Source organism: Schistocerca serialis, chromosome 4 (genome assembly GCF_023864345.2).
Source record: "Schistocerca serialis cubense isolate TAMUIC-IGC-003099 chromosome 4, iqSchSeri2.2, whole genome shotgun sequence".
In the NCBI taxonomy this organism is placed as follows: domain Eukaryota; kingdom Metazoa; phylum Arthropoda; class Insecta; order Orthoptera; family Acrididae; genus Schistocerca; species Schistocerca serialis.
In genome coordinates, this window is record NC_064641.1 from 511,720,458 (window position 1) to 511,742,092 (window position 21,635).

Genomic DNA, 21,635 nt, shown 5'->3' on the forward strand with positions numbered 1-21,635 from the left:
TGCGGGGTCGCTCATGACGAGTTAAAAGTCGAAATTGCCACACTGAAACGTTTTATTTGACATATCACATTTTTCAATCGAAACAGTACATACATTCGTCGCTTGCGTCATCATCTCTATCGGAAGGGTCACTGTCGGTTTGTCCACTGGGATATGGTTCGAAAAGCAGATCTTTTACCTTAGGTGGCGTCTATATACGTATCTTTAATTCTCATTTTGTGGGATCTCGAGATAAGAGAATCCAAAGATGGGTTGAATCCAAAGATGGGTCATGCATCGTTTCCTCACGGGAATATTTGCGCGTAAAATCTGGGAGGCGCCGGATCTCCTCATCCCGAGCTTCTTACACATCTTCAGATGACCGACCAATCGGCAACGATGCAGCTTCGATTACAACAGTTCCGTGCACCAAAACTATGGGGGCTGATGTCGGTATTGGGGATACTTCAGATTATTGTGAACTCGGTCACGAAGACACCCGACTTTCTAGAAACATACATTTTTTTCAGAGTTCTTTACACATTTGCTGTATAGTACTCGGGAAAATTTCAATGCCCTAAAAAAAATGGGGGGCCTGTTCTGAAAAGCTCCCCAAGAGTTCTCCAGAAAACCCTAATGATTTTTTTGTACAAATAATGATTTATGAGATAACTGTAATATGTGGGACCCATTTTTACTGTGTGACACTGCCGCACGGAATAAATTGACCGTCCACTATAAACGTGCAAACATTCGCTCACAGATGATGCATTTGTACTCGTTGGTTATACTACTAAGGTAGCAGAAGAGACACATAACAGTGGAGCCACGCAGAGGAAATTTTGTAGCCAAAGATTTCGGATAATATTGGTAGTAGTGTTAAGTAGTAACACGTGATTACACCTGTTAAAAATGTCGTAAACATGCCTTCAGGAGTTCTGACAATTTATATTTATCTTGACACCTGGGACGGACAATTGTCATATATTAAACAGGCCACACGAAAAGTATCTAAAAAAATGTGTCGCTGTCCGCTCTACTGTTTACCCGCAGCTGTCACGGCACGTATCATTTCCCCTTGTTGCTGAAATGCCACCTCAGCATTGGACAACTGTGGACTAGTGCTATCTACATAAGATTTCGCTCGACTGAAGTCGAAACACCAATCTTTTTCCATTTCTATTTTCTCCAGGTTTTGAAGCGCGTTGGCCCACTGTGCGGAACAGTGACGGCATCCAGAACAAGGCTGCTAAAAACCATTTAAGATGTAGTTCTCAAACTGGCCAACAGACACAATAGGTGTGGCTTCTGACGTAGAACCTTCAGCCATATCTCCAAATAGCCATGGGAACGAAGATTAATATATTTGTACATTTCCCCGGATAATGAACTACGACAAAATTTTTTAACTGTTCAAATTTCCTTCCTGTACAGCAAATATGACGCTCCCACGCTTTCAGTTATTCGCACGACTAAGGAAACTTTTGGCAGGAATTTGCTTTGTCCTGTGAATAAGTTAGGGGGTCCTTAGACACCCATTTTCTGTACATGATAAAATCACTCATCATTGATGGAAATTACTCACTGAAGAAACACCGGACTGTATTCATACACATGAAAAGTTAATACGTTGAGAATTAAGTATCTTTTTAACAACAACAAATACTTTCTTTCACTGCTAGGCTGAGAAACTTTCTCTTTGGTTGCGTGAACAGAGGAACGCACTCACGTGACGACCGAGGTGAACGCAACACCCACGGACACAGGGTTATCATCGAATCACATGGAAAACTGAACCTCCAAGTTCAGAGAGAAATACAGCATGGGAGTTATCTTCTTCGAGTAACACCGCAGTGCGTGATTTCTACCGGACGCTTCTTTGGCAATAAGAATCTTGATGTCACAAGCTATTCATTTCACCGGCTCCACAGTTGCAAATAATAGAGTAACGTGACCGGAGACAACAAATGCCCGCTCGCCGGCCGCGGTGGTCTCGCGGTTCTAGGCGCGCAGTCCGGAACCGTGCAACTGCTACGGTCGCAGGTTCGAATCCTGCCTCTGGCATGGATGTGTGTGATGTCCTTAGGTTAGTTAGGTTTAAGTAGTTCTAGTTCTAGGGGACTGATAACCACAGCAGTTGAGTCCCATAGTGCTCAGAGCCATTTGAACCATTTTTTGAACAACTGCTCGCCTTGTCCCCTGCCATTCGCAGAGAAAACTCTGAGAGAATCACAGGGAAATTGAATGGAGACAGCTAGGATACGAGTGAGAAACGCTAACCACAAGGCCGAGGAGGCGGCAGGGGTACTGTCCACCAGTACGAGTCATTTGCGGTTCTATTTCATTCGCTCACAAGGTCACAAGGAACAATGTCTCGGTATGCGCGCGAGTCTCTCTTTCCACGGCCTAGTGCTTCCGATACGACAGAGGCAGTGGAATTGTTGCACTGTCTACTTCGAATACCAGTCCTCTAAATTTACCCAACAAGCCGCGCGGGTGGCGCCCTGTCACGGACTGCGCGGCTGCTCTCGGCGGAGGTTCGTATCCTCCCTCGGGCGTGGGTGTGTGTGTGTGTGTTGTTAGTTTAAGTGTGTTGTTAGTTTAAGTAGTGTGTAAGTCTAGGGACCGATGACCTCAGCAGTTTGGTCCCTTAGGAATTCACACACATTTCAACATTTACCCAACAAGGCTTCCTGCTAACAACATCTGTTCATTTTCCAGCGATTACTATTTTATTTCTCCGAGTACATCTTTTACACCTGTATGAGGAATATCCATCGTAGTAATGCATCCTAGAACAACTTCTTTGACTATTGTCAAGCTTGCTTGATATGTACCCTACATACTGAATTAGTATTAGTTGGGCCTCGAATGTGTTCTCCTTAACATATGCACTGCACTATCCCAGTACCCACCTAACAAACCTAGCATTCCATTCAGCTTCCTGACATCTGTCATCACGTTTTCGTTCCATATCATATTGCTTGACCTAACAATTTTTACCTTTGCAACCAATCACCTAATGAGGTGACAACCCGCAAAGCTGAGCACAGTCGAAATAGTGGAACAAGGTGTGGACCACCACTGAAATAAAAGACGCAATGAATGTAATTTGCTACGTGAATACTATAAGCTCTGTGTATATCTTGTCACAGAACATAAATTGTTTTTATGTTTATAAAATTCTTGTACACCGTTCGTTTTCAAATCACGGTTGTACATTTTTACAGTGTGACTGATTTAGATATCCCCGAATCATCTTCAAGCCTATGTAGTTGCGTCAGCAGCCACACGTGTCTGTATCGCACTACACATCAAAATGCGTATTTCAAAAAAATGATCCAAATGGCTCTGAGCACTATGGAACTCAACATCTGAGGTCATCAGTCCCCTAGAAGTTAGAACTACTTAAACGTAACTAACCTAAGGACATCACACACATCCATGCCCGAGGCAGGATTCGAACCTGCGACCGTAGCGGTCGCGTGGTTCCAGACTGAAGCGCCTAGAACCGCTCGGCCACACCGGCCGGCCAGAATATGTATTTATTCATGACTTCATATAGGAGCGATCAAAAAGTTCCCGTTTGTAGGCAATGCGGTCTAGAATCGGTATGCCAATCAGGCGAAATCGCCGTGAACACACAGACAATCATCCAACCGATGGACCCGGCTGAAGATACCCTCATGGTAAACCACCGTGTCCTGCTGTGTGAAGAAGTCCGCACCTGCCTGCTGCGCATCCTCATCCGACAGGAATCGTCGACCGTTCAAGGCGTTCTTTAAGAGACTTAAAGCGTGATAAAATCGCACGGGGAGAGATCCAGGTTATAGTACGGGTGCTCGAGTGCCTCCCACTTGAATCGGCGTAACTTCTGCATTACGACATTTGCGATATGGAGACGCGCGTTATCACGAAGCAGCAGCACCCATTCCACAATAGTGTTTTTAGACAGACATACTGCCACATACACATTCTTTATTCTGAAACGGATTTCTACTGGCGTTTGTCCTTCGGCAGCCACGAAAGAATAACAGCACGTTGGCTGTGTTTGGAAGCGTTTGGTAATAACGTTGTCATAGTCCACGTTTCCGCATTTACTGCACGCACACTGGAAGGGCACGAATCCCACACAAATCTTCTGCCTACATGTCGGTGCTTGTATACCCCCAACGGAGTCGCGTTACGTTGCATATACAGGGAGGTCCAAAAAATGTACCCACTGTTTAAAAATCCATAACTTGCAAACTAATTGACGGAATTGTCTCATTTTTGGTGAAAGCACAGCCTAAAGTCCAACTTAAACATATCACTGTAGGTGTTCGAAATAGTCACCGTTAACAACCACACACAAACGATGCCGCCGAACTGCAGCACGAACTAGTGACTGCAACGTGTTCAGTTGGATATTTGCACATGAATGTTCGATGGATTCTCGAAGTTCATCCAATGTGCGTGGCTTTTGTCGATAAACGACTTCCTTTAGTGTTCCCCACATGTAAAAGTCCAGAGGAGTTAGGTCTAGGGAACGTGGTGGATTCTCCATAGCACCTCTACGGCCTATCCATCTTCCTGGTAGATTTTCGTCGAGATACGTCCTAACACGATTCTGGTAGTGGGGTGGGGCACCATCTTGTTGAAAGTAAACTCTTCCGTCTCCATACAAGTCTCGGATGGCAGGTGAAATGGATGTCTGAAGCTTCTGAAGGTACACCTCACCGGTAACTGTGCCGTCAAAGAAGAATGGTCCAATGAAACCCCGGTAGGACAACCCACACCAATTTACTCCTGGCTAATTCACGGCTTTGTGAGCATGGACGTTCGGATTTTCGGCGGCCCAGCAGATGCATTTGTGGTGATTTACTGTACCATTGAGTTTGAACTGTGCCTCATCAGACCACACAATCATCTCTGCAAACTCTTCATCGTTGCACACCATGTTAGTAAACCATTCGCGCAGTACTCCATTCTAAGATCTGGGCCGTCCTCGTTCATTGCGTGTAGCAATCGTGGGATGTAGCACTTCCACTTTGCTGTCTTCAAAATTCGCCAAAAACTTGAGCGACTCACTCCAGTTTCACGGACACACTGTCTCGCAGACTTCTGTGGTGAGCGAGTGAATTGTTGTAACACACGACGGGAGTTAGCTGGACTTGTTACTGTTACAGGTCGTCCAGGTCGTTGTTTGTGTACTTCCTTAACACAGCCTTCGGCTTCAAATTTGTCTCGAATGCGACGAATCGTTAAACGTGTCGGTGGCTCTGTTTGATACTCGTTTCGCCATTGCCATTGAACATCATTAATGTTTTCGTACTTAAAATACCACTTCAAAACTGACTTCCTTTCATCGAATGTAAGCCTTGCGCCAGCCATGTTTACTCGAATAACTAGGTGCAACTAAGAACAAAACACTGACTATCTGGCGACTGTTATCTCAAAAAACAAAACAAGGCAATACAACGCTTGTGTGGCGAGTGCCGGAACTACAAACTATCACACTACCAAAGATGAGACAACTCCGACAATTAGTTGGCCAGTTATGGATTTTTAAACAGTGGATACGTTTTTTTTACGCCTCTGTAGCCGGCCGTTGTGGCCGAGCGGTTCTAGGCGCTACAGTCGGGAACCGCGCGACCGCTACGGTCGCAAGTTCGAATCCTACCTCGAACATGGATGTATGTGATGTCCTTAGGTTAGTTAGGTTTAAGTAGTTCTAAGTTCTAGAGGACTGATGACCTCAGAAGTTAAGTCCCATAGTGCTCAGAGCCATTTGAACCATTTTTGAACCCCTCTGTATGCTGCAGCAGCGCCCTCAAACGGAAACGTTTTATCGCACCTTATAATAACCATTTACACGACGCTCTCTAGGCACCCTAAAAGCAAGTAAAAATTCACTCAGTAACATGAAAGCTCATACTGATGTGGTCTAAAGTGAGAGCAATAGAAAATCCGTTTTCGTCTGTCTCGTTATACTGAACTTCCACCAACGTTCCTCCTACGGCATCACTAACCATACCATGGGGATCTACAGAACTTAATCTGAGAGCGGCGATTCTAAAATTGCCATTTAAGATAAACCTCATTCGGTAAGTCTGGAGTACATGAAGTAGTCAGGAAAATTGTATAGTTCCTGTATTAATAATTTTACTAGACACTGAATCTTAAAAATATCACACAGAAAATGAGAACGACTGAGAAAAGCCTTTTTGAAATCAACGTAAGTAAGTCTGAAAGCTGCACGAAGAAGGGACACTAAATAGATTTTACGAATGCTCTGTCAGTCTTCTCAACCGCCTTGGCTACAGTATAGCAACGAAACTGCCATGCCGCCAAAGAAGAGGCATAATATCCCATGAGCAGCCTAACAACGAAATCCAAGTAGTATACAGATTGCTGAAGAAGCAGTATTTCCAGTCGCGCTCGGCACTCTAAGCTTTAGTAGAATCCCAGTCAGTCGTTGCTAGAGTTCTTTGATAAATAAGAAGTTTGTTTCCAAATTCCTGTACGTTTCATCCGAACGCTGGTATCTAGAATGCTCTTCTCTATTTACGAACATCTGCTTCTAATATATCTCTCGTGATTGCACAAATAAGATTATTAGACAATCACCCATCACATCGATCATTTTGCTCCATCGCCAAATGATCGAGTCGGATGGCGCAGTGATGAAGACACTGGATTCGCATTTGGGAGGACAGAGGTTCATATCCCCGTCCAGCCATGCCGATAGTCATAGCTCCCCTAAAACCGCGCAAGACAAGTGCCAGGATGGTTCCTTCAGAGAGAACACGGTCGATTTACTTTCGTTTCCCAATCAGAGCTTGTGCTGAGTCTCTGCTGACGTCGCAGTCAGCGGGAAGTTAATTTTTTTTTTCTTCTTTCCAAGTCTTTCACAGAAAGTATGTAGTTTTGCTTTAAACGCGCGAAACGGAATTGTAGGAAGTACAATTAATGTACTATTCGTAAACGAGAAAAACTTGATGTACTGTTTCGACGGAAAAGAATTCAATTATTATTCAGAATGTTAGCCACTTCCAGTACTATGCTTTTTTTCTAGAGCTACGCATTCGTGCTTGTCACCTCTGTCATCCAAGTCCGTATTGTTTCTCATTGCGTTGGAAGCGTATATTCTGCTCGAGACTGACATGTTTACACTTGCAGAAGATACGGGTCGTAGGTCATTGCGGAAAAACATCGGTGACAGACAGGAATAAAAAAGAGCTTTATATTCAAGGTGAACCCATGTCCTATATGTTTGTACTACAGTCACGGAAAACTCGAACTAAGAGGAAGAGTTGAGGATGCCTCGCAATCTGCAGCGTCTTGAGTTGTAACTCTAGCAACATGCTTCCTCGAAATGGTGCTTTCTGTAGTCATCAGCAAGTGCGAAATTAAAGACGCGCCGTTTGCAAAAGGAACGAAAACTACGAGGGCAGGTGTGTGTTTCCTACATTTGATTGGTGCCTACAAGCACCGACCGCCTGCAGAGGGCAGCTGTTGCGCGGAGTGTAACGCAGAGCCATCTGTGTTGTTGCAGATGAACCAGCAGTGCAAGGTGTGCGGCGAGCCTGCGGCTGGTTTCCACTTCGGCGCCTTCACCTGCGAGGGCTGCAAGGTGAGTTTCACGTCAATACAGCCACGCATAAATTAAAACTAATTACGGAGAAGAAGAAATTAAAACTTGTGCGTCCCGCCGTTTACTCTATCTGTAATACGACAGCTGAAATAAATTGTGGGTAACCACAACATTTGAAATCTGATCTCTACTTCTCCACATATTTCAGATAATTTAATTTTATTTTTATAGTTACCATTAACTAATTCGGCATTAAGCCTTATGCTTTGTCCGTTCGCTCATGCCTTTTTAGGGCGACGTACCTCAATAAGAACAGAACCCCTAGAAGATACTGTGTTGTTCGTCTGTTAAGCCCCTTTTTTCTAAGGAAAGGATCGACATGTCAAGCTAAAATTTATGGCACATGCGAAGGTTTATGAATCTTTGACTGCGCAATAAGTGTAAGCTGCTAAGTCAGTCCAGTCGAAAGATACGGCCATTTATGTCACATATTTTGATATTCGCTAACTCACTCATCAAAACCTATAGGGTAATTCGCGTTAACCTAGAATCATGAAGTTTGGCGAGAAACACTGTTTCGCAACACAAACGAAAGAAATGTGCGGAAATTGTTAATTTGTAATCATTTCACATGAAAAAAATTGTCATTTGCTATCAAACTTTCATGTCATTTTTTAGTAGACTATTTGCCCGTCTGTCTGTTAAGACTCTTCTTTCTCGGGGATAGGTAGATGCATCAAGTTGAAATTTGTCACATATTAAGGTCTTCAGCCCCTTGGGGTGCAATAACAGGCAACAATCGTCGAGATCTCGATTCCCGGAATGCACGAACTGTCTATATACGGAATTAAGTTTGCGCGGAATCGTAAGTGCACTGTTGCTACTAACACCTGGCCACTTTATATATAAGCAGTTTGCACCGGTAAAGTTGAGAAGATGCTTTCGACGATAAGACGCCCATTAGTAATTTTGTGACTGAAGGCCAAACATTACGACCCTCTGTATCTTTTGTTCTCATTCTGTAGAATACAATGGGGTTATTGTATGTTATCTCCGCGCTATAATCGTGGTAGGTATCTCACGGTAAAGATGAGCTTAGGTGTTGGCAGTTCTCAATTCTTACTATGGACACTTCTTCTGGATAGGAAAAAATGAGAAAGAAGTTTCTGCAGCGTGTTCATTTCTGGATAGTGTAATCAGCTTATGTATTATCAGATCTGTCAATAGCTCGGCAAACGCAAGACTCTAGGGGGAAAATGCACTCTTTAGTACTAAGTAAATAGCTGTACTGATTTTAAACAATATCTTTATTCTTTGGTTCTTTCTGGACTGAATTAGCTGCCTGTTCTCGATAGTAAATCAGAACACCCGGATGTCTCAGTTCTGAGTCACTAAATAACGAGCGTTTTTCCTGTCTCCCACCCATTGTAAATCGGACTAAGCAAGAGGGCATCAGCATCTCTCCATGACCCAGAAAAACATAAACAGCTCTTCCCTCTTGACCTGAGAAAGCAACTTGTACTAACACTTATACTTCCAATTACTGATTACAGCAATGTTATCCTGTAAGGTCTTTCTCAGCAAAGCTCACCGCACCTGGAACTAGTTATGAATGCCAGTGTTCGTTATATCTGTGATGTTCGACTCTTTGACCATATTTCACGTTCATATGCACGGTTATCTTAAATGCGTGCATACAAGAGCAGAGATTTCCATACCCTTTGTCTTCTGTATTGTCTTATCAACATACACTGTTCCTCACATCTCTTCTAGACCTTAACGCTCTTGTCTCAACAACATTTCCAGCTTCAGAAGGCAGTTAATGGCACAACTACTAAAGCGGCAATAATGATTACTATTGTCCCTTTACGCACACATTACCTCTGTACAACATTCTTTCCACCAGATCTTTTTCATTTACCAGCTTTCATAGCTGGTGCAGTCTCCTTAAATTTCTGTTCCCCAGAACTCACTGCTTCAGAAAAAATCTACCTATAAATTCTTTTTATATGTGATACCATCGTTACTGTTATTACTGCCATTATTATTACCAATTTTAATTATTACTGTAATTACCATTAGTAACAATCGTTGCAGTATTACAAGTACTGCCAGTATTAACTTTATTGGTTCATAGTCAGTGCTATTTACTCACATTATCACTATAGACACTCACATCACTGTTTGTCATATTAAAATTGTTATTTATTAGGTAAGTTCAAATGATTCAAATGGCTCTGAGCACTATGGGACTCAACTTCTGAGGTCATTAGTCCCCTAGAACTTAGAACTAGTTAAACCTAACTAACCTAAGGACATAACAAACATCCATGTCCGAGGCAGGATTCGAACCTGCGACCGTAGCGGTCTTGCGGTTCCAGACTGCAGCGCCTTGAACCGCACGGCCACTTCGGCTGGCTATTAGGTAAGTATGATTGGAAATACGCTGTATGTGTGAAACACTGGTCCGATGTAAGAGAGGACCTGATGGCCCTAATCATGTTAAATAAATAAATTAATTAAAAATAACATTATAGTCCAGCTCGTGGGTCACCATCGGTGTCGTTTCAAAAATCATATATAGTTAAAATGACACTTATCTCTAGATTGACACATACGCTAGAACAGGACTGCATAATTATTGATGTCTTGGCAGTATGAAGGAATATTACTTCATTTCTTGTTTTCCCTATTTCTCTAGTGATTTATGTCGCTTCGTATAAGGTTCCATTGTTCCGAAGATCATGAAATACTAGATTAGCCGCTGAGTCTACCCTAGCGCCCGATTTGACAAAAATAGTACTGTCTGAAAGTCGTAAACACATATTTCATTTGAAAGGAACGTTTAAACTGTCTCGTAACAGCGCTCTGCACTAACATAGTACATGAGACAGTGGAATCGTTAATGTTAGGAATCTGTTTCATATTACTCTCTGGACATTAAATTTTATTTGATTTTATTGATTTTTGGTGAGAACGTTATAATCAAAGCTACTACTTTCCGGATTAATTTTACAGAAGATGCATTTTTTAAGGTAGGAAAACAAGAAACGTTCTATAAAATATCCGAGTGGTTAACACAAATACAGCTCTCATATACTGCGAGGATTTCATACGCGGAAAACGAAACTTGTACCATAAGGGTTCGAGAGTTATTAAACCAGTTCAGGCGATTGCATTTTGAATGATGCCACGATTTCAGCCCGTTCACCTACTAAGCTAGTCTCTGATCACATTCTCGTTGCCATTTTCTTTCAGGCCTAACCAAAAAATTACAAAAGAGCTCTCTGGATTCTGTATGCATTGGATAATAGCACGTCTGCGATAATTTCTCAATCATGTGACCGAAAATGAGTGGCTACCTGTGTATATCGTTAGAAGACTGATCTTTCTTTTTTTTGTGCTGTTTTACGTTCTGTGACCTGTAATCCATGCTACGCACCGAATGTTGGCCTTCCCAGTACCCATCTCCTTCGCTATCTCATACAAGAATTATCATCACATACAACCGCTCACTGGTTTGAAGATCAGTACCTAAAGATCAAGTCACACCAATACCCATGAACGGATTCTTGGACATGTGCTTTGTTATATATACATTACGTACTACCTCAAAAAAAAAAGAAAACCATCTTTTGCCGAGTAGTCAACACGGATTCAGAAAATATCGTTCTTGTGGAACACAAATAGCCTTTTTTCTCACGAAGTAATGAGTGCTACCGGCCGGGAATGTCAATCTGATTTCAAAGTTTTAGATTTCCAGAAAGCTTTCGACACCGTTCCTCATAAGCGGCTTCTAATCAAATTATGTGCCTACGGAATATCGTCTCGGTAGTGCGACTGGATTTCCGGTCATAAAGGTCGCAGTTCATGATAGCTGACGGGAAGCCATCCAGTAAAACAGAAATGATATCTGACGTTCCCCAAGAAAGTGTTATAGGTCCTCTGTTGTTCCTGATCAATATAAAAGATTTCTGGAAACAATCTCTTAAATTATTTGCAGATGATACTGTTATTAATCGTATTGTTAAGTCACCAGACCATAAAAACCAGTTGCAAAATGACTTAGACAAGATACGGTACGAAAATTGGCAGTTGACTAAATAATAAAAAGTGTAAAGTCATCTACATGAATACTAAAAGCAATCCACTAAACTTCGGTTACACGATAAATCATACAAATCTAAAAGCAGGAATTCAACTAAATACTTAGGGATTACAATGACGAATAAATTAAACTGGAACAGTTAGATAGGTTATGTTGTGGGGAAAGCTAGCCACAGATTGCCATTTATTGGCAGAACATTTAGAAAGTGTAACATGTCTACTAAAGATACTGCCTGCACTACTCTTGCCAGTCCTCTTCTGGAGTATTGCTGCACGGTATCGTATCCACATCAATTAGGATTGACGAAAGAGATCGAAAAAAGAATCAGAAAAGGGCAGATAGTTTTGAACTATCGCGAAACAAGGGAGAGAGTGCCACGGATAAGATGCACGAATTGGGGTGCGAATCAATAAAACAAAGGCATTTTTCGTTGCGGCAGCATCTTCTCGTGAAATTCCAATCACCAACTTTCTCCGCCGAATGCGAAAATAGTTTATTGTCACCTACCTACACCTGCGCTTCGTCTGTCCAAGGAACATTTCACCTCGAAAAACACATCACCTTTGCTCTGGAAACGGTTGCCCCGCAACTGTTTCTTCGTCCAAGGAAAGAGGAATAGATCAGTGAATGCCCTGTCAAGACAATACGGAGCGATGAGGCAAAATACGATAATGTCCCGCAGATATCGAAGTCATCAGAGATGGAGCATAAACTCGCAATGATTCGAGAATGGGGAAGCAAATCAAGGGTGCCCTTGCAGTGGAGCGATTTAGGGAAATCACTGGAAGCCTAAATCTGAATGGCCGAACGCGGAATTTAACCGTCGACCTTCCGAATGCGAGTCCACTGTCCTGACCACTGCCCCATCTTGTTCAATACATACAGGATGAGTGAGGGCGATGAGCAGTAGTGGAATCCAGTTGATGTCGACCTACTTCACGTTAAAAGAAAGTCGTGCTAGATGTTGAAAACCGATCCGCGACTGATTTTCACTTTTTACGTTATAGCCGCCATTCTGAAACGCCGATCTTCGAGCATCAAGATCTCTCCTTGCGATTCCCGGGTCTTCACAGAGAGATGGTCTGCCACTATGTTATTTGTCTTTCAGGTTTGTTTGACAACACTGGGCATTATTGCCGCACACAGCTACCAAAACGTGGAATTTTGCAGCATTGTTCCCTTTCGAATACAGCAGACATTTACTGCGCGATACTTCACTTTACCTATGGGACTGAGACGCTTTGTTTTGGTTAAGCCGTCGGCACACTGGACGAGGTGGTTAAGGTGATTTTGGATTCTCAGCGCTCTGCAGCGGCATTTGGCTTTATTTTGGCTCTCAAACCATACAGTTCGTTCTCGAAAATGGACACACGTAAAATTCCTACGTTAACTCTATTAAAACTTGCGTTTCCTTCCTTGTCCGTGTACTAGTCATGTCTGTGGTATACATAAATAAAAACTTCGATACCCGTGAACATGTAATACGAAAAAAAGGAAGGAAACGTGTCTAGTCACTAAGTGCATCAGCATACAGAAGTTCACCAAGTCGAACAAACTCTCTCCTTACAGTTAGAGCACTTATATTTGAGTTCATGAAGGCATTTGACACCAACCTGCACTGCGCTTACCGAGTATAGAACCAGATTTGCGGCTGGATTCAAGACATGCAGATAGCACTCAACACACCCCTCTTAACTGCACAAATCGACGGATGTAAATATAACGTACGGAGTACCCAAAGGAAGTGACAGGACCATTACGGTTGCCAATGAACTGGTATACAAACTATCTAGTAGAAAGTGTCGGAAGCTGTTTACGACTATGTTCAGATATGAGATTTTCACTCCGTAGAGGAGTGTGCGCTGATATGAAACTTCCTGGCAAATTAAAACTGTGTGCCGGACCGACACTCGAACTCGAAACCTTTGCCTTTTGCTGGCAAGTACTCTACCATCTGAGCTACCCAGGCACGACTCACGACCTGTCCTCACAGCTTCAATTCTGCCAGTACCTCGTCTCCTACCTTCCAAACTTCACAGAAGCTCTTCCGCATACCTTGCAGAACTAGCACTGCTGGAAGAAAGGATATTGCGGTGACATGGCTTAGCCACAGCCTAGGGGATGTTTCCAGACTAGCTTTTTGACTACCCTCGCACACTGGGAATACATCGGACCGTCACACGCTCAGCGAACTTGTTCACTTACGGAAAGGGAGGGCCTTACGCGAGCTGAGGGCAGTGCGGCGCTCACAGCGGATCGGAGGTGCGGGTGGCACCTCGTTGCTCCCGGAAGGAAGAGCGTGACTCAGCGCCCGCGTTGCGACAGGCTGCGCGCGGCTCGGCGGCCAGATTGGTTTCTCTGGCGGGGCTGACCTTACCCCGTGGTCGGAGAAATCCCCGAGAATACGGCGCGCCATTCAGCCGGAGAGAGCCGCGCCACGCGTCAGCAACCACCGGCGCGACACTGCGTCCCACCCCACGTCGTACGCGGAGGCGCACATGTCTGCTTTGCGAGTCCCTGTTGTGCTTCAAAATCGTGTGCGAGCTGAAACGATAACTCTGGAAGTGAGGTTTCGGTGCTACAGCGCGGAGTGCTTGCTGGGCCTGTGTTCTGAGGCATTGAGAGACATACACACTGTGGAAGGAGGCCCTTCTGGGCTTTGACGCACACCTTCAACAGGCAGGCATTTAGATCCATATCTACATTTCCACTCCGCAGGTGACCTTATGACATGTGATGGAGGGTGCTACAGTCAGTCCGCAGCTCGTGGTCGTGCGGTAGCGTTCTCGCTTCCCGCGCCCGGGTTCCCGGGTTCGATTCCCGGCGGGGTCAGGGATGACTAGGTGTTTTGTGATGTCCTTAGGTTAGTTAGGTTTAAGTAGTTCTAAGTTCTAGGGGACTGATGACCATAGATGTTAAGTCCCATAGTGCTCAGAGCCATTTTGCTAGTCACTTCCTACATTGCTTTTCCAATAGTGTGGCATTTTCCAAGCTTTCAGTATTAGTGAGCCAATTTTCAATTGTAATTTTCTTCATGCCCCTGCCCTTCCTCATATAATGCCACCTCTCTATCGATTTCAGCTAAATTTGTCATAGAAACAAAAGCCTCAAGAGTATCAGCAATGTCGGGGTCTATAATCTTCTAGTTTCAACAGAGCCGAGATGTGAAAAAAATGTGTTTTCCAATCCCTTGCGTATAGGTTCCCTCGCACGTCAGTCATATTGTGTGGGAACTCCATCGGACTACCAAATCAACCTGCTTTGCAGGGCAGCCTACAGGTCAGGCGCAAGAAACGATCAGTCATATCGTGTGGAAACTATCGGCGTACCAAATCAACCTGCTTGCCAGGGCAGCCTGCACGTCAGGCGCAAGAAACGGTTTCCTGGGCCCCGGATGTACGCTGCGCCATGTGACAGGTATATTATGTTGGAATACTATGGTCTCAGATGAGAGAAGACTGGAAGAAGAATCGGCTGTCGCCTCGTTGAAAGAATCATCGTGAGCTCTGCCTGCAATGATAGTAAACTTAAAGCTGAATAGCGAACGGAAATTTGTACCCTGTTCTTCTCTAATGTTCCCCACAGCACATCGCTAAGTTAATTTGAAAATAATACGAAAACTATAGGACAGTGCGTCTAATTTGATGTTATTAGACGATAATATTGTTGTATAGCGGAAGGAAACATGGAGATACCATGGAAACCCGTAACTGAAGTCTGTAGGGGGATTTTGCCCAGCTGTGGATGTCAGATTACTGATATTGATTTTGATAAATGTTATAGTATAGTACACTTTTCAGTACGATTCACCTCTTTGGTGCCAGTTGTGTCCTTAATATAACTACATTATGTTTTATTTATTTATTTATTGCTTATTTAGCCCAATCAGATTAGGGCTGTCAGTTGTTATTCTTGTATTCTTCTTCTTGTTCTCCTATGAGCTCCCTGTGCGTAGTGGTAGTACTTCTAATTCCTACAGCTGGCCATAGCATACGTATCCTTCCACACGGGTAAACAGAACATGGAAATATACACCCTCAAGGCTGTTAACCACTATCGAATTACGCTATAAAACCAAAAGAGGAGGTACATTTTCTTGCAAATATTCTCGTATAAAAACGGAAAGCAATGCGACTACCCGTCAGTACAGCAGAATGGCCTGTCGTTCGATCAGATCGCGTGAAAGCCGCTAACGAACGGCTATCAAATATGCCTGCTAGTCAACACACGAACGTTATACGCAAGTCGTACATGGCGTCTGTTTCATGATACCCTATCCATAACTCGAATCCCGCTGCGATGTCACCATCTCTGTTTCGAGTACCGCGTTCTTAGTATACACAATAAACACAAATTGTAAATCGTCTCAAAAGGAAAGCTTCTGGGTAAAAAAAGCTTCGCGGTTCAGAACTTCTAGAAAATACATCTGTTCAGTGGAACTTGGCCAAGTTCGAATACCAGTCTATCACAAGGCTTGGATCCGTGAGCTACAGGTTTCTTACACTAAGGTCCTGGGTTCAGTCAACAATGACCGTATTAAGTCATGCAAGACATGTAACATGGCCCACTCAGTTTCATGTTGTTAAATGGTAATATTTTTTTATAAATAAGAAGCGAGACTAACACACAAGCTGCCGAAATGGCATCCAATCGAGCTAGAGAGCGTGCTGAAAAGTAATGCCTCCGACTTCCTTGTGGGTAGCTCTTCAAACTTTTTAAATGAAACAAACTTTATTAACATTCCACATTTTTATTCTTCATGTCTACATATTTAGTCACCCTGGCATCGAGCACATTTCTCCTAACAAGAGAGCGCTTTGTTGATACCGTCACTGTAGAATGTTTGATATTTATGACGGAGAAATAACCTCACTTCTGCTTGCACCGCTTCATAATTATCGAAGTGAAGTCCTTGAAGCTGTGCTTTAAGTTTTGAAAACAGATAAAAATCAGATGGGGCCGAGTCGGGAATATGTGGTGTAGAACCCAAGGAACCCAGGGCGGCGGATGGTTGCAGATGTCGCAGCGCTCGTGTTTGGTCTGGCTCCAGTCGTGCTGAAGGACAGGATTCTCCATGTGTGGGCGAACTCTTTCGAATTAGAAGCTCGATTACAGCCTGCTGCTCCTCACGCACCGACACAGTCACGTCACACACTGCCATGCTACATGCCAGAATTGGGAGCCCTCTAGCGGTAGAGGGCTGGAAATTTGTAGAGATGAAGAATAAAGATGTAGAATGTTAATAGCGTTTGATTTTTTCAAAAAGCTTTAAGAATTTTCAGAGAAAAATGGGAGGCATTATTTTCCAGCACGTCCTCGTACTTGCGCTAGACTGGGAGCCACTCGACATTTCTTATTCAATACAAGTGTCAAGTACACTTTACTACGTAATAGCAATTTTTCCACGGTCTACAGAAAGTGGCGAAGTTGCTAGTTATATCTGACGAAACCAGTTACCTTAGTGGGTTAAAGCAGGCCTATTAAGGACAATTGTGATGCGTCACGGTAATGAATCTTAACACGAATGAACCGATGCTTCACGGCATCAAGTGAGAGTGGCTGTGTGGTTCGAGTTCCAGTAGTATCACACGATTATACATGCTATATGAGGATGAAACCGTCTCTGAGCGGCCGTCCGAAACATAAGACGTAAAGTTCACTTACTCACCTTAAAAGTTTCAACAAATGTGCGCCAGTATGGAATTTTACCTAATGGCTCAGTTGTTGAAGCGATGCCCAAGAAACGAAATTGCTGAAAAATCTCCGATGCACTAAAAAGTAAACATTTATATCTAAGTAATTTGGTATACTGAAATTCAGGATGCTAAGGAACAATTTCACTCATAAATTAAGAAGATGTGTGGTAGTGTACAAAGAGCGGAAAACACGAATTTGAGAAGTAATAAGAAACAGCAGATTTTATGCCAAATAACACGTCTTCGTGTCTAAATTCATGTTAACAGGGTGGCATCAGTCCTAAGGTAGGATTTATCGGAGAAGAGCAAACAGAAAACAGTTCCCCACCACGAGAGCATGCACCAGTGTTCTGAGATAAAATTCAGAAGTCTCCGTAGTACCGGGTGATCAAAAAGTGAGTATAAATTTGAAAACTGAATAAATCACGGAATAATGTAGATAGAGAGATACAAATTGACATATATGCTTGGAATGACATGGAGTTTCATTAGAACAAAAAAAAAAGTTTAAAAAATGTCCGACAGATGGCGCTTCATCTGATTAAAATAGCAATAATTAGCATAACAAAGTAAGACAAAGCAAAGATGATGTTCTTTACAGGAAATGCTCAATATGTCCACCATCATTCCTCAACAATAGCTGTAGTCGAGGAATAATGTTGTGAACAGCACTGTAAAGCATGTCCGGAGTTACGGTGAGGCATTGGCGTCGGATGTTGTGTTTCAGCATCCCTAGACGCGTCGGTCGATCACGATACACTTGCGACTTCAGGTAACCCCAAAGCCAATAATCGCACGGACTGAGGTCTGGGGACCTGGGAGGCCAAGCATGACGAAAGTGGCGACTGAGCACACGATCATCACCAAATGACGCGTGCAAGAGATCTTTCACGCCTCGAGCAATATGGGGTGGTTCCAATAAAACCCCATGTAATTCCAAGCATGTATGTCAATTTTTACCTCTCTATCTACATTATTCCGTGGTTTATTAAGTTTTCTAATTTATACTGACTTTTTGATCACCCGGTATATTATGGAGTTAAATCATAACGAAGTGACGATTCGATTCAACCGTCGAATGATGGCGCCTAACTCGGGGTCCCAATTAGTTCTGTTCAAGAAAACAGGATGAGTTTAGAGTATCCCCTGGTCAACAAACTACCCAGATTTAGTCTGTGGGACCACCTCGATCGGTCTGTTCGCGCCATGGATCCTCAACCGAGAAACGTAGCGCAGCTGGCCACAGCACAAGAGTCCACATGGATCTACATCCATGTCGGTACCTCCCAGCACCACAGTGACCCTCTTCCTGTGCGTCTCGCAGATGTCTGCACTGCAGCAATGTCCGGTTATTCAGGCTATTGACAGGTGGTGACTGGTCAGCGTGTATGAATATGAAACAGTATACTTTTATACAGAGCCCTTCGACTTTCTTCACAAAGCAGATATGAAATCTGATGACCCTTTACGGGCACAGTTACCGCGGAGTTTTGAGAATGAGGACAACTCGACTATGGGCTAAGATCGCTACAGACCCGCGAAAGTGGGCAAGGGCCGCCGAACAAAAGCCGTAGCGGCGATGCGCCGTTTCCGGCGCGTGGCTTACCGTATTGTCTCGGGCGTTGCGAAAGACGCGGCCGGTCTGTGAGACCCAGCCCAGCCCAGCCCAGCCCATCCCATCCCATCGAAGCAGGCGCTGCTTGCTCCACCGGTAGCTTTCTACCGCTGCAGCGGCACGCACGGGTCCCGTCCTTGTCTCTTCGCAACCTGGTCTTCCTCTTACCACAGGGCTTCAAATGGGATCTTCCGGGAATACCTTTAGTAAGCTGAGCTGACCGGACGTAATATTTGTAACATCTTTAAAAGAGCACAGTGGTCGCTTCGGAGCGCTGTGGGTGCTATATAAGTGGTAGCATCCAGCCACGTGACCCACCACCGTCGACTTAAATTGTGGCTGTGAAGTGGTGTGTAAGTGCCACGCTCCTGTATGTTTTCAGTGCAATAAGACTGTTCGACGTGGAGACGTGACAGACTGGCTGATAGGAGCCATCGTGTCTGGTCCTGACCATGACCACACAGAGAATAAAGTTGCCCGATTTGTTGCTGTATGAAAGTGGACTCTCCAGCGTGTCTAAAAGGAGTGTTGCACCACTTTAAGTCACGTAACATGGAATGCGAATACTGGTTGTAGTAAAGATTCTAATCAGCAGAGACTATGGCTTTCTGATTCGTTTTACGTTACTGGTATCAAAGACTAAACCAGTTTCCGCGCAAACTCTGTGAACGGAACAGCTTTCGATGGACATCCGTTGTGGGTATATCGCAAAAGGCCTTTGTTCACATTAACATACAAAACTGAACTTCTTCGGTGTGGTAAACAACACTGACAGGAGCTGACTGGAAGTGAGTAGAGTGATCCAACTTCTAGCAACACTGGCCAATTTCAAACAGTGCAAAGCGTATAGTGCAGCGACGGTCGTACGAAGGTTTTACCTCGCAGTGTGTAAGGTGTTACGAGCGTTTTTGGAGTATGAGTTGCTCTCGTTGATTCAAGCTCCTTGATCATAAGAAAGATCTCAGTATTCTTCATGACCAAGTGGTGTCTTTCCTTCCACATATTCATAATTACGCTGTGGACATTTTCGAATTCCGAAATGTTAACTTCGATGTACAGTGGGCTACACCCTATCTTCCTTGTATGACAGACACTCAAGCACCCATCACCATTCGACTGCTTCGTTCAGTTACGTGATCTTAGCCCCACAAAGTCAGACTTGGTGAACAAGTCCTAGAGCGCATGTTGAACATCGAAAGCTCGATGGGCTGAATTCCTGCCAGAGCTCGAAATTCTTCGGAGTACACTAGTATGTTATCAAGATCCTATCACATAAGGCGTCAGGTTACACATCCAGGGCTAGGGTACCAACTTCGGCGACTTTTATTCTAGGTCAAACTCCACTCACCTGACCCCAGGAAACCAAAGGGAATTGAACAACGTCACACAGAGGAACTCTCCACACATCTTAAATAATAATGCGAGTTTATTCAAGGTGTAACCTGACATCAGATGTAATAAGATAGTTACCTGCGCCACAACTCTCCTTGATAATGTGTTTGACTTTACCCTAGTCTTCACCTCTCAATAATGTGAACAAATTCCAGGATCAGGAACAATACGTGATTCAGATACCATGTTAAGCTGTAGGTCTACTTTGCCCAGTAGGATTACTGGGGTAAGTTAGATATACACTATGTGATCAAAAGTATTCGGACAACCACAAAATGTTTTTTATATTAGGTTCATTGTGCAGTCACCTACCGCCAACGTAGTCCATATCAGCGACCTCAGTAGTCATTAGACATCGTGAGAGAGCAGAATGGGGCGCTCCGAGGAACTCACAGACTTCTAACGTGGCCAGGTGATTTGGTGTCACTTGTGTCATACGTCTGTACGCGAGATTTCTACACTCCTAAACATCCCTAGGTCCACTGTTTCCGATGTGATAGTGAAGTGAAAACGTGAAGGGACACGTACAGCACAAAATCGTACAGGCCGACCTGGTCTGTTGACTGACAGATACCGCCGACAGTAGAAGAGGGCCGTAATGTGTAGTATATCCAGACCATCGCACAGGAATCCCAGACTGCATCAGGATCCACTCCAAGTACTATGACAGTTAGGTGGGAGGTGATAAAACTTGGATTTCATGGTCGAGCGGCTGCTCATAAGCCACACATCACGCCGGTAAATGCCAAACAACGCCTCGCTTGGTGTAAGCAGCGTAAACATGGGACGATTGAACAGCGTAAAAAAGTTGTGTGGAGTGACGAATCACGGTACACAATATGGCGATCGGATGGCAGGGTGTGGGTATGGCGAATGCCCGGTAACGTCATCTGCCAGCGTATGTAGTGCCAACAGTAAAATTAGAAGGTGTGATTTTCATGGAGGGGGCATGCACCCCTTGTTGTTTTGCGTGGCACTATCACAGTACAGACCTACATTGATGTCTCAAGCACCTTCTTGCTTCCCACTGTTGAAGAGATATTCGGGGATAGAGACTGCATCTTTCAAGACGATCAAATGGTTCAAATGGCTCTGAGCACTATGGGACTTAACATCTGGGGTCATCAGTCCCCTAGAACTTAGAACTACTTAAACCTAACTATCCTAAGGACATCACACACATCCATGCCCGAGGCAGGATCCGAACCTGCGACCGTAGAAGTCGCGCGGTCCGTCTTTTTTCTAACGCATGTTCTTCAACAATTCACC

The 21,635-nt window shown here is 44.0% G+C and overlaps 1 protein-coding gene across 1 annotated transcript in view; it reads left to right on the top strand.

Annotated features, from left to right (window-relative positions):
• LOC126475231 (knirps-related protein-like) overlaps positions 1 to 21,635 on the top strand; it is a 113,588-nt gene that overhangs the window by 85,973 nt on the left and 5,980 nt on the right. The window contains exon 2 of the mRNA XM_050102908.1: positions 7,517 to 7,594. Within this exon, the coding sequence (XP_049958865.1) occupies positions 7,517 to 7,594 (78 nt within the window). The remainder of the gene's footprint in view (positions 1 to 7,516; positions 7,595 to 21,635) is intronic.